Raw genomic sequence first — 15,000 nt, 5'->3', positions numbered from 1 at the left:
ATACAAACACATTTTACAATATAACTTTTGTTTTAAAACACAGTTAAGAAAACTTATGGGCGATGTTAAGGGGTATCTTGCCAATGCAACAACGACAACAACAATAACAACAACAACGACAACTACAATAATAATGCGTGTAGTTAACAAGTTAAAGATTATGTTTAGCTGGGAGTGTATAAATATTTGTACAAGAGAAAAAAAACAACATTATATACAATAGCAAAGTCGTAAAGGAACAGTATTTGAAATAAACATATCAGAAATAACTGATTCAAGATGGCTTTATTGTTGGGAAACTCGGATGGAATAATATTGTACCATTATGTGCCAAATGTTATAATTATGGTATTTTGATAACACCGGCAGCAATTGCAGCAGTAAAAACAACAACAACAACAACAACGATGGCGACGACGATTATAGCAATAATAAATCCAAGTAAAAAAAATATAAAACAAAACAAAATAAACCTCAGCTCTAATTGAAATATATTATGGTGGATTTGTATAGTTAAATATTTCATAGAAATAATATTTGTATTTCTTAATTTGACTTATAACAATGCAGTCGTTTCTAAGACTCAATTCTTTGTTTATTCGTTCTGTCTGTTTATTTTGATTGGTTTTGGTTGTAAAAAAAGTTAATTCTTGTTATTCCTCCTCCTCCTTTCTATCTTCCTTTCTTTCTATCTTTCTTTCTCCTCTATATTGTGTCGTTTTTCTGTTTTATCCCAGAGAGGAACACCTAGGCGTTGATGAAAACAACGACGGAGAAGATGAGTTGAGACCTCTGACACGAAGCGATTTAGAACTCCAGGTCCTGAAATCAGTGAAACGACGAGAAGAAAGCAACCAGAGCGAAGACCAGAAATTTGAAATGATGGTGAATCGAGAAAAAGGCTTAAAATCGAATCAAAAGAAAGAATTTAAAAAAGAGAGAATTTAAAACCAAGATCAAAGAATTCTAACCCCACCCCTCAACTAAAAAAACATCTCCCCCACAAAACCAAAAACCCCAACAACTCAAAGATGCTCCCCTTTCCAATTTAAGTTTGAAATTTGAAAATCTAGAAATTCATTTCTACTACAGGGACCTGGAATCTTGGGGAAGTGCTATGCTGGTATTTGTTTTATTTGTACTGAAAGGATAAAAAATAAAATTGACCTCGACGGAATTTGAACTCAAAACGTTAAACTGGAAGAAATATTCCGAAGTATTTTGTTCGGCGTGCTAACGACTCTGCCAGATCGCCACCTTACAGAAATTATCCCTAAATTAAATAATTTCCGTTGTTTTGGTTTCATATTATTATTATTATTATTATTATTATTATTATTATTATTATTATTATTATTATTATTATTATTATTATTATTATTCACTTTGAATTTCTATATTCTTTTTCATTTTTTATAAGAATTTATTTTCAAATTTTCAGTTTGTAGTTTAATTCAGTTTTGATTTCGATTCCAGTTTTGATATAAAAAAAAAAAAAATAATTTCATATTTAGTATTGTTGCAGGCATGGTTGTATGGTTAAGAAGTTCGTTTTGCAATCACTTGGTTGTGGGTTCATCCCCCGCCCCGTACGGCTCCTTCAGCAAGTGTCTTCTGCTATAACCCTGTGCCAACCAGTGCCTGCCTTGTGAGTGAAATTTGGTAAACAGAAACTCTGTGGAAGTCCCTCGTATATATTTTAACTAACCTAAAGTTTGCTTATGACCAAATACTGCTTGGTGCTGATATTACTGTAAATTTGGGTTAGATGAGTGCTGAAGAAGGGGAAACAACCCCCGAAATATGGCATATACACTCTAAAAGGCGGCGAGCTGGCAGAAACGTTAGCACTCCGGGCGAAATGTTTAGCGGTATTTCGTTTGCTGTAACGTTCTGAGTTCAAATTTCGCCGAGGTCGACTTTGCCTTTCATCCTTTCGGGGTCAATTAAATAAGTACCAGTTACGCACTGGGGTCGATATAATCGACTTAATCCGTTTGTCTGTCCTTGTTTGTCCCCTCTGTGTGTAGCCTCTTGTGGGCAGTAAAGAAATAAGAGACGTTAGCACGCTGGGCGAAAGTCTTAGCGGTATTTCGTCTGTCTTCACGTTCTGATTTCAAATTCCCCCGCGGTCGACTTTGCCTTTCATCCTTTCGGAGTCGATAAATTAAGTACCAGTTGCGTACTGGTGTCGATCTAATCAACTTTCCCCCTTAAGTATAATTGTACCCTACACAATTATATATCTCTATAAGTGTATTTTTACCTAAAAGGTTTTTATATGCTGGCCACTGATAAAATTCATTAACTTTAATGATTTTATTCTCTAATTATACATGTGCTTTGTTGAGTTCCAGTAAATCTTGTCACATTAAAACACACGCTTCCATGTATTTAGTCGACAACATCTGGCGTTACTTTAAGTTTCATGGTTGCCCGATCTATATGACGGATATGCCGACTTGTAAGGCCTTAAAGTATTTAGTCGAACCAATTGATTCCAGGACTTATTTTTTAATCTGGTAGTTATTCTATAGGTTCTTTTTTGCCGAGCCGCTATCTTACGAGGGCGTAAACAAACCAATACTGGTTTCCGAGCGGTGGTAGGGGACAGACACAATAAAAACACAAAGACACACACACACACACACATACACACACACACACACACACACACACACACACACACACATGCATTTATTTAAATACGACGGGCTTCTTTCAGTGTCCGTCTATCAAATCTATTCACAAGGCTTTGGTCGACCCGAGACTATAAAAAAAAAAACAGTTTCCTAAGGTGCCGCATTGAACTCAAAACCATATGGTTCAAAGCAAATTTCTTACCCACACAGTCACGTCTGCGTCTGTAATTGACTAAACAAAAAAGAAAAAAAATTAAAACAAAAGCGATGTTTAGCAGAAATTTTAACTCATTTTTTACGTGTATGTTTTCATGATACCCTCAGTGTCATATAACACACATAAGAACTTGACTTTTTAAGTGGGTGGATAATTTATGAGAAGAAATCAACATTTAACTTAAATTTCAGCTTTGTTTGATGTATCGAATTTCTCGTATCGGCTGTAGATTCAGCTAATTTACTGTACAAAATTTACTGTTACAGAAGTATGTTTAAATGTTTTAAGTTTGTATTTCTCTACATGGAAGCTCGACAGAGAAGCACTCTTTTCTCGTGCTTCAGATGTGACCGGAAAGAGTCAGAATCTTGAATTTTTTCTGTCCCACATTGTTGCTATTGACTAACGCGGCCGTATTAACCAATGACACAGAGATGTCCCAGTATCGATGGCATCGATACTAGAGTTTCTCTGCCTCTATTACATAACCTATAATAATCCGAGTTTATTTTACAAGTAAATACATAAATAAAAGGATTTCAGCGTTTCTATATTATTATTATTATTATTATTATTATTATTATTATTATTATTATTATTATTATTGTTGTTGTTGTTGTTGTTGTTGTTGTTGTTGTTGTTTTTGTTGTTATTATCTCTTTATCACAGCTTTTGTTGAAATTCCTGGAGTCTTGCATGTGTAGATGTCTTGCTACCTGCAGCTTACGGAACCATGCTATTCGTTCTTTTCAGCTATCTAATACTTTTCTGATTATTATAGTCGTGCCAAGGAGGCAAACCTTTTATAACAGTTCTACTGGGCACTCTATTCCAATTTTCATTCTATTCCTCTTGATGCCTTCTGATACTGTCCCCAAAGACCCAACAATAATTGGCACTATCTCCATCTTCTTCATTTTCCATAGGCGGGCTATTTCGTACTAAAGAGGGTTGTATCTATCTTTTCGTCTTCCTTCTTTTCTATTTGTGAGTCAAAGGGACATTCAACATCAGCTACATAGCATATGTGGTGCACCTTGTCCGCCACCTCTAGGTCCGGTCTGTTACGCTCTCGCACCTGATCTGTTTCGATTGGGAAATCCCAGAGGATTTTGCTAATCTCCGTATTATTATTATTCCTTCATAACATTGTGTAGGTAAAGATGCACCGGAGTCTTTAGTCATCTGTCAAGTCACAACAAGGATCTCAGACAGATGTGCGCTGTGCCCAATAAGACTGCTTTTTACGAGACATCAATCTTGCATCGGGTTTCCAGTTGTCTTTAAGAAGTCTTGAAGTTTCAATGTGACTGAGCCAAACGCTCCTATTACCACTGGTATCACTTTTATATTACCCTCTCGCATTCCATACAGTCTTGCTATTTCCACTTTCAGTTCGGAGTACTTGGTGATTCACGACATTCATGTCATTTGGTATGGCTACATCAATGATCTGACAGTATTTCTCTCTCTTATTCAATATGACAATATCCGGCCGACGGTGTTCGATTACACGATCCGTCTGAAAATCATAGTCCCAGAGTATCATTACTTTTCCATTTTCCTGCATAACTTTACTTGGTACATGCTCATACCAATTCTCTGTTACTTCATATTGGTATTTACGGCATAAGAGCCAATGAAGATGCACACACACTTTATGGTGGCGGTGCTTGTATTCTTTTTGTGCAAGGAGCTCACATCCACTTACCAAGTGGGTCACATTTTCCACACTCTTTCCAAAGAGTCTGCATTTCTGGGTGTCAGAAGTTTTATAGCTGTTATACTTCACTGAATTGGTAGCCAGAGCCTGATCTTGTGCAGCAATGATCAGACTTTCGGTGGTACGCCTCAAATAACCTCGCTCAAGCCATGACCACAATGCTGTATTATCTTTAACGTCCTGTTATTATTATTATTATTATTATTATTATTATTATTATTATTATTATTATTATTATTATTATTATTATTATTATCATTATGTTGATTTTTTTCTTCTTTGTTCAAATTAACTTCCGTTTCTCGCCGTGTGTTTTCCGTACACCTAGGGCAGAGAAACTCATTGTATGCATTCCCAGTTTACACACGCAAATTCACAGGTAAAATATGTATTTAAAATAAATAAATAAATTCATGAATGGATGTTGTTTTCACAGCGATAATGCTCTTCTCAGGACACGAGTCGTTACAGTCAAGACGATTTTTTGCACTTCCTGTGGGGATGGTAAGCCTGGTATCATTTTCAAATAGGTTTCAGTACCTTCTTTTTATCATTCCTAGAGATCATACAATCACTGGTACGGTAGTCTCCTTGAGATGCCACATTTTTTCAATTTCTATTAGCAAGTCTTTATATTTACTGATCTTGTCAAATTCTTCCTCCGCTATATTGTGATCGCAAAGAATACTCATGTCAATTAATAAACACATCTTTTTTGTCTGATCTTTTATAATAATATCCGGTTTATTAGCTTTTATAGTTTTGTAGGGATGTACGGGGAAGTTCCAGAGAATCGACATATTTTCTCAGCTTCAGGATGGTGTTTATACCATTTGTCAGCGGTTTTGATTTTATAATGCCGACATATTGTCCATTGTTAATACTGGCCGACTTTGTCATGTCTTGCTTTATATTCTACAGGTGCTAAGACTCTACACCCTGAGATTATGTGGTCTATAGTTTCAATCTCATCGTTACAGAATCGGCATTTTGGGTCAGTTCCATTTTTTATCACATTGGTAATTCCGGGTTAATAAGCTTTGGTCTTGAGCAGCCAATATGAAACCTTCGCTCTCTGCTTTTAGCCCTGAACTTCGTAACCACTGATGCGTGCGTTTCTGGTCGACATCAGCTTGTTTGCTACGAGCCACATACTTGCCATGCAGAGGTTTCTGTTTCCATCTGCTAGCTAATTTTTCATGTGCTTTTGTCTTTGCAATTAATTTTATTTTCTTTTGCAGCAGCAGTTGGCGAATTTCTTTCAACCTGATCAATCTGGTAGGTATCTAAGAGATCAGTAGCGAATTTTTTGCTCTCTTTCAGAAAAGAGTGAAGTTTTTTTCGGCCTTTCATGTTTTTCAACAAGTTTCAGCATCCAATCGTTGGTTGTTTCAAGGTATTTGGCCAGTCCGATTGTGGTGGTTTTGTACGTAAGTTCAAGCTGGATCAAACCTCGACCTCCCTGAGCTCTGGGAAGGTAAAGACGATCCACGTCTGCCTTTGGATGGTGCATCTTATTACAAGTCAGTAGCTTGCGGATTTTTTTATCAATTTTCATTATTTCACTGGTATTCCAGTTGAGCACATTGAAGCTATAAAGAACAACTGGGACTGCTAAGGAATTTATGGCTAACACCTTATTATAAGCATTCAGCTCAGACTTCAGAACTGCTCGAACTCTTCTATAACATTCCTACCTAACCTTCTCTTTCATGCTTGCATGCTGGATACCAGAGCCTTCATTTATTCCGAGGTATTTATAGGTTATTATTATCATTATTATTATTATTATTATTATTATTATTATTATTATTATTATTATTATTATTGAGTGAAAGAGCAGTGCATGCCATCCAAGTGACACTGGGGTAAAATATACGAAGCCCATTATACCCATGATGACTACCCGTCTGATAAGGGTACACCAGGCACATGCATCACAACCATGTGTGCGTGACATGGTGATCTCATATCAAGATAAACAGCGCATGACCTCGCAGGTGGGGCCCAGCTAGAATTTTCTTCAGGTCGAGTAGCCCATCCCGCTCAAAAGGTCCCTGAATAAGGTTTGTTTAAGGATGTTGAGCAAAACACCCATGTTTCCAAAGGTGAATTATTCAAACCCCAAAGAATTCCTCTCAACACATGGCTATGATGCTCCCCCACTACTTCTGCTCATAATCAGAGATGCACATATCGTCAGCCACCAAGGGACATGCTCAATTGGTTAAGGTCAAACAGCTGACAAGCAAATCTGTGGTATTAAGCAGAATATTTGCTGTAGCCCATCTTTTATACCGAGACAAAACAATGTACATGATAACACTTATTATTATTAATATTATTATTATTATTATTATTATTATTATTATTATTATTATTATTATTGTTGTTGTTGTTGTTGTTGTTGTTGTTGTTGTTGTTGTTGTTGTTGTTGTTGTTGTTGTTGTTGTTGTTATTTATTGTATTTGCACAGTTTCTAACGCTGGAGATGTACTACGATGCTAGTTATTCACTACCAGTGAACTAAGGTAACACCCCTTATGTTTCGAGCACCATCCGAAGTATTCGAGCGGTTCCAAGCAGTGCTGTTTTCTGTAAGTGCTCCACCCTTATTGCAGCCCCTATTTGATCCATGTACTTCTCAAAATTGTTTACAGATATAGTATTAATTGAAAAAGAAAGCAAACGATGCTGGATCATAGATATAGCATGCCCAGCTGACAACAAGGTATGCGATAAGGAAGAAAGAAAAGTCGATAGATATGACAGGTTAACTTGGAATGTTAAGCAGTTGTGGTCGCTGAAAAAGGTGGTAGTAGTACCAATAATTGTCGGGGCCCTGGGAACAGTGAGTAAAACTTATTATTATTATTATTATTATTATTTTAATTATTATTTTCCGATTGAATTGCATTTTATTTCATCTGAACGGGTCTCAACCAGAGACCTAAGGGATATACATATTAGACGGAGAGACACTTCCTAAGAATGTGGGCAGTTGATGTCAACACAATTTTTTGAGTTTCACAGATTTCCCTGGGATCTGGTCAAAAAATTTGTTAGTACCTTTCTTGACTATTTCCAGGCTACCTATAACAACAGGGATAGTTTTGGTTTTTAATTGCTACGTCCTAGACATCTCAAACTCAAGGTCCTTATATTTCGACAGTTTTTCAAATTCTTTTGCTGAGATGTTTCTATCAGTAGGTACTGTCATATCAATTAACAGGCATGTTTTTTGTTTTAGATATTTGATGACGATGTATTATTATTATTATTATTATTATTATTATTATTATTATTATTATTATGAGAGACTCTCGGATAGTTCTTAATTACCGGTTATTCTTTACTTGAAAGCAGACAATAACAAATCACCAAAGGTTTCAAGTAGTGCCTTCTTCTCCTCTGACTCAAAGAGACAGTACTCTCCTTAGAAAGCGAGCTATACCCAACAATGCTGTCTTCTGGATCACCTTGAGCCTGACAGCAGCTCCAATATTCTTAATATGTTTTTCAAACCTCTTGGAAACTGCTCCTAATGCTCCAATTACTACTGGTATCACCATAACTTTCCTCATGCCCCATAACTTTCCTCATGCCCCATGACTTTCCTATCTCATCCCGCAGTGGCTAGTATCTCTCACTCTTTTCTGTTTCCTTACATTTCACCCTCGAATCGCCTGGTATTGCAACATCTATTATCTTTGCTTCTTTTTCATCTTTATGGACGATCACGATATCTGGCCGTCTCGCCTTTATGACTTGGTCGCATTGTATGTTAAACTCCCAGAGTATTTTGTAATGTTTGTTTTCCATTATTCTCTCTGGCTTATGTTCATACCATTGTTCGACTCTCTCGAGGTTTGCTTTACCGCACAACAGTCAGTGGACATATTTGGCCACATTGTCGTGTCTCCTTTTGTAATTCAGTAATCTTATTTTTATCACGTGCTTTCACTGCACTACCGAGTGCAGCTCCTGTGTACCTTGGGTATGCACTGTAGTTTGTTTTGGTGCCGTTTTCTCTGTATTGAAAGTGCTTTACGTGGGATGTACGCGGTGCCTAGAAGTGCTATTTTCTGTATGTTATGTACATTCGTAAGCCCTGGTGTTTTGGTTATGTATTTGTCTGAATGTTTTATAATCATGCATCATACACCTATTATTATAGGGATTGTTTCTGTTTTTAGGCTCCTGTTGTTGTTATTGAATGATGTGCGTGTAGCTATCTCTCTGTGAAGAATCTATGATTTTTATCATGCGGAAAGTGAAGTTAGAATATAGTTCTCTTTGTATAATTTTCGACAGGAAACCACTTGGGACGCGTTGCATGTCTAGCCCATGCCACGGGGGAGACATAAGATCTGTTATTACTGGACATAATTCTATTTTTCAATTTCCACTTACATATCAAGATCATTTGTTGGTACAGAAACGCATCCGTTAAAAAAAAGTAAACGTGAATACTTACAAAAAAAAAAATACTACAAAACAAACAGACAAAAATGACTGAGAACAAATTTAATTTCACAATAAAACCCACGATTTGTACACGAAAAATTAATATATCAACATTTAAATACAATATTTGGAACAATTTGAATGATACTGTTAACAACAACAAAAAAATCAAAAACAATGCATTTTGCCAAGTGGTGAAATCAAGCCCATTTAATGAAAAGTGAATGTGTGGTTTTGAGCAATACATACAGTACTTCATCAATTCTTTCGTCAGTGTTGCTAGTCAAAGAGAAGAATTGGAAATGTGTGATCTAATAGAAAAAAGACATGTTCACCACCAAAATGACTCCCTACCCGAAGTCTTTATCCAAGAGCGAGCAAGGCAGAAGGTCTCATATATCCCTGCATTTCTGAAAGCACAGGAGCTTCTCTTATATCCTCAAAGCAACAAATAAAAGTAATCTTGGCTGATGTGTGGAGCAACAACTCCCCGTCGACATGGGTAAGAATCAGGGAACAGAATGCCGGGACTTCAGAATTGCATAGTGGGTGAAAAAGTAGTGCGCACTGTTAAATCATATGTCGTGCTAATGCTGCAATATATGAGATGAATCAGTCCGAAGATCGTGAAATGCTGAACTTTGGCTCGTTGTTACCTTTGTGGCACAATACGAGCAGTAGTGAGCACCGAGTTGACTAGTGCGACAGATGGTCGGGAGGATCTGCATGGAGTTGTGCCCCATCGTGGGCGCAAAAAGAAAAGCAATGAATTTGTTGATGTGGAGTAGAAAGCATCTGTTACGCAGACGGGCACAGTGAGGTTAGAGAGGTTTTGCTCGGAGGAACTTAGAACAAAGCAGTAGAGTCCACAACAATGACAGCGGGCTATAGAAATGGGCTCCGGAAACAGCCTAAGAGATTGCCTTGCCCTCAGACGATTAGGAACCCCTGTTCTGACCATAAAAAGTGGAAACATCACAGCTTCATCGTCTTGAGACAACGAGAAGGAAATGGATTAGTTAAGGAGTATCAGAGCGACAAAGGCAGAGAAAGGAACAAAAAGAAAATGGAAAAGTATATCTGAAGGGAAGGTCAATAAAATGTGCGTGAAGCTCATCTCTTCTTGGGTATGCCTGAATTCCTATTGATCCAAATAGCAAATGACTAAATGATGGTCAATTAAAATGACCTTCAATAAGATCTGGGAAAATGTCGAATTCAGATTTTCTAGGAGATGGGGCCTGATTATAGAGGACTTTACAAAATATAGAATGCTGGTGAAAAACCACTTTACATGGTAGTGAAATTCTGTATCAAGACAGGAACCTCTTCTTCCTGCTTACTTTGACATTTCAGTTGGTTAGCTCATTGGAGCTTTCGAAACCAACCATTTTCAATAGTTGCATACGTCGTACGTGGATGTGGAAGGTCTGGATCGTGGGGTGCCCTGATCAGATAGGGGCGGCAACTTATTACTCACGTAGATGGTGTTGCCTTCATTGTTTTATACGTATGCACTTAAACACATACTCATGCACCTACAGACGTACACACACACATGGATAGATCGCTAGCCACTACACATTCTTTATTTTCTCTCCTTGTTTCTTTCTGTGTCCCTTTCTGTGGAAGAGCGTAGGCTCGAAACGTCAAAGACTTTTTCACTTCCCGAGCGTTATACTAATACATCAGTTAGTTGTCTACACCACATGTCTTCGTCTCTTGTTTTTTTGTGAATTTCCCCTTAAATATACACACACACACACACACACACACACACACACACACACACACACATATATAAATACTCGCATATGCATGTATTATATACATACATACATACATGCATGCATAAATATACATATGTATGTCATTATTCAGTTTATTTCAAGGTTTCTTGCGAATGGAGAAAGAGCCGGTTTCTAACCTAGATCCAAGGTTCTTTCACTGGAATTTCAACATCAACAACAGGTATTTTTGTATGTATGTATGTATGTTTGTATGTATGTATGTATGTATGTATGTTTACATATATGTAACCTGGGTAATACTCCCATAGTGTTATTACTCAGCTTGTACTAACGCATAGAAACAATTGTAGTGTTTTGATTAAAGCTTGTTCATTCCATCTTGTATTATAATTTTTTTATCTCTTCATATATATCTTTATATACAGGCATATATAGATATTCATCCATCCATCCATCCATCCATCTATCTATCTATCTATCTATCTATATATCTATCTATCTATCTATCTATCTATCTATCTATCTATCTATCTACACATACATACATATATACATACATACATACATACATACATACATACATACATACATACATACATGTGCGCGCGTGTGTGTTTGAGTGCGCGTGTGCGACTGGGGCCTGGTGGAAAATTAAAGAAACAATATTTATTATTTATTGTTGCGCAGATAGAATGACGATGTTAACAAACACGTATCCCATGATTCCATAGTTATTTACATAAAATGACGTATTGATTCCACGTTTATTTACATAAAATGACATGTATTGATTCCACGTTTATTGACATAAATGTCCACGGAAATCAAGCCAGAGAGAGAGGGGGGGGGGAGAAAGAGAGAAAGAGAGTGCGTGTGTGTGTACCTGCTTGAAACAATAGTCAAACCGCCCTCAAATCACACACCACACTGTCTTAAGTAAGGAAGAAAACAATGTCTTAGAAAAAAGATGGGGCGATGGTAACAGTTGGATTGGCTTTAATCATAAATTTACTCAAACATGGTTGACCCAGGGCTAAACAAGAAAAACAAAAAACAAAACAACTATAGAAATACAATAATATCAATAATAAAGACCACTGCGAAATGATATTAACTAATGATTTTGTCTCTAAAGTAATTGTAGCGACATCAGATCTGTTGGAACATTGTTTAGCCACCGGTCAGTTTTTGATCACAAGTCAGGATACATATCAACGGCATTCCAAATGTAACCATCCCGTCATTTTTTGTGGATATCTAGGGTGACACAATCTAATGCGTTCTTCCCTCATTGAAAAGACGGTAGGGTGTCATTTGAGGGAGATTTAATCTGTTCTGAGGAGCGATGTCAAACGATCACCTAAAAAGGATAGAAGTCAAATCACCAACAAATTATACTTTACCATTACTAAAAAAAAAAAAAAAAGGAAAAACAAAGAAAAGAAAAGAGAATAGTATGGATAATATAGTTTCTAGATAAAAAAAATATGTATGAAAAATAGACCAGGGGCTTAAACAACAGCAACAATAAAAAACAACTACAACACACACAAAATAGATATGCACATATATATATTCATATAAATCACAGTGTGTGTGTATGTGTGCATGTGTGCCCGTGTCCCTCTATGTGGATATTCGACCAGCTAGAAATAGCGGTCAAATCAGCTCCATTTCACGCCCTATTGTTTTAAAAATGAAGGACACAGTAGTAAATGTAATTATGAATACACTAAGGGTGAAAAAAAGATGGGATGGTCATGGCTGAAAATGCCCTCTGATCATAGGTTTGCTGGATCAGGGTTGGCACCGGGGGTTAAACAAAAACATCAACAACTACAACAAATAATAAAATAAAAAGAATGAACAAAAAACCAGACACATACAACTCAAACACACACACACACACACATTTATATATTGCTGGCATCACGAGTTCTTAGAAACTTCGAGAGGGTGAAACAATTCATATTGGGAACAGTGAACCTCGAAGTAGATAGAGCTACAGTAATAACGTGTAAATATATATATATTGATAGAAAGGACAACAAAAGAAAGAAAGAGACCTCGATATTATGTAAATAGAGGAATTTATCTGTAAAAATATGTGACACTTATTCGGTAGCCATGATAAAACTCTGAGTTTCGGATGCCGGGGTGGGAACCCACGCCAACATCTCTTCAGTTATCCGGCCATTGAAAACGCAGAGTGGGTCAAGACTACCGATACAGAGGGTGCTTTCGATGTGAGCATGAGGTCATATGATGGAGCAGGCATATGCGATCTTATTGGACTATTCCTACTAGATACGTTGGGCAAAACTTCTCCTGACGTACACTTCGCAATTTACAAAGATGATGCCCTAGCTTTAACCGCTAATACCAATGGACCAGCACAGGATCGGTTCAGGAAGGATATTATCCATTTGATGAAAACCTTCGGTCTTAGCATAACTACAGATACCAACCTGACGGTCGTCAACTACCTGGATGTGTCCCTAGATCTAAATAAGAATATTTATAAACCTTATAGGAAGCCCAACGATAGACTTAGTTACATCAATGTAGGTTCCTGCCATCCCCCCATAGTGTTTAAAAATTTAGTTAAAAACATTAGTGAAAGAATTTCTAGCCTCTCCTCTGATAGGGACATTTTTAATAGCGTTGCCCCAGTATATAATAAGGCTCTAAAAGATAGTGGATTTAACGAGGAAATAACCTATACACCTGCCACCAGTCCAGTAATAAAGAGAAGAAAGCATAGGAATAGGAAAACCATCTGGTTCACACCCCCTACTCACCGGAAGTGACCTTTATTATAGGCAAGTACTTCTTGGCACTGATAGACAGACACTTTCCAGTCAACCATAGTTACAGAAAGATCTTCAACAGACATAACTTAAAAATCAGTTTCAGCTCAACTGCTAATTTAAAAAATATAATCGCACACAACACACAAAAACCACAATATGAAACCAGCTGTTCATGCAGAGATAAAAATTTGTGCCCGCTAAATGGAGCTTGCATGTCCGAAACCATCATTTATGAAGCCACCGTGGACTCTATATCCAGTAAAGACACAGTTTCAACGAAGAAATACGTGGGCCTCACGGAGGGTAATTTCAAGGCCAGATTCAATAATCACACTTTGAGTTTCAGGCACTGGGACAAAAGGAAGACGACTAAATTATCCAGTCATATATGGTCTCTAAAAGATAAAGGTGTCAGTTACAACATCCATTGAAAATACAGGAATTTTCGATGGCCGGATAACTGAAGAAATGTTGACGTGGGTTGCCACCCCGGCATCCGAAACTCGGAGTTTTATCATGGCTACCGAATAAGTGTCACATATTTTTACAGGTATATGTATATATATATATATATATATATATATATATATATATATATATATATATATATATATATATATATATATATATATATATGTATGTATACATGCAAGTATACATACATATCTATCTATCTATCTATCTATCTATCTATCTATCTATCTATCTATCTATCTATCTATCTATCTATTTTTCCTATAAAGGAAAAGTTTTATCGTCACTAACTGTGACTGAGGGTACCGAAACACCTATATTGTAAGAAATAAGAGTTAAAACTCTTAATGTTGCAAGGAACGTGCAATATATATATACACTGACAGAGGAGATAACCACCCCATGAGCGTTTCTAGGATCGCTGGACTAGACTTGTTTCACCTATCAGTCGTAAGCTCGTCAATAGTGACTACTCAAACGCTCGACGGTCTGGCTAAATCCGGCTGCCGGTATATATATTTTTGCCATAAAAATTTATGGTTGATTTAGCGAAATGTTAATGCATATATAAACAGCTTGGCGCAATATAATATCACAGAGGAAAAATGTTATCGTCACCAATCGTGCCTGAGAGTACTGAAGCACCTATATATGTTACAATTTTAATATCACAGATCCCTATGGATCACATAGGTTGTAATCCTTTGAAACATATGTAGGAATAAAGTATGCAATTATAACATGCGTTTTCTCCATTCCTTAAATTTTTAAATATACTCAAATACCCAAAATTTCAAGGAGTTCCTGCCTTAAAAACAGGAACAACACCAAAGTTATTTTGTGTTCTTTGCTACATTGGTTTCTATTAACCCATTTATTCTATCCGAAGAATTATTATTCATTAAGATAGAAG

General features: G+C 36.7%; 1 protein-coding gene across 1 annotated transcript in view; it reads left to right on the top strand.

Annotated features, from left to right (window-relative positions):
- LOC106881024 (coiled-coil domain-containing protein 63) overlaps positions 1–1,093 on the top strand; it is a 23,641-nt gene extending 22,548 nt beyond the window's left edge. Inside the window, exon 11 of the mRNA XM_089361210.1 lies at positions 738–1,093. Coding sequence (XP_089217336.1) covers positions 738–948 — 211 coding nt within the window. The 3' untranslated portion in view covers positions 949–1,093. The remainder of the gene's footprint in view (positions 1–737) is intronic.
- Positions 1,094–15,000: the final 13,907 nt, after the last annotated feature.

Source organism: Octopus bimaculoides, chromosome 12, assembly GCF_046866305.1.
Source record: "Octopus bimaculoides isolate indiv1 chromosome 12, ASM4686630v1, whole genome shotgun sequence".
In the NCBI taxonomy this organism is placed as follows: domain Eukaryota; kingdom Metazoa; phylum Mollusca; class Cephalopoda; order Octopoda; family Octopodidae; genus Octopus; species Octopus bimaculoides.
Note: the sequence above shows the minus strand (reverse complement) of the source record. Positions and strands in the feature narration are given on the sequence as shown.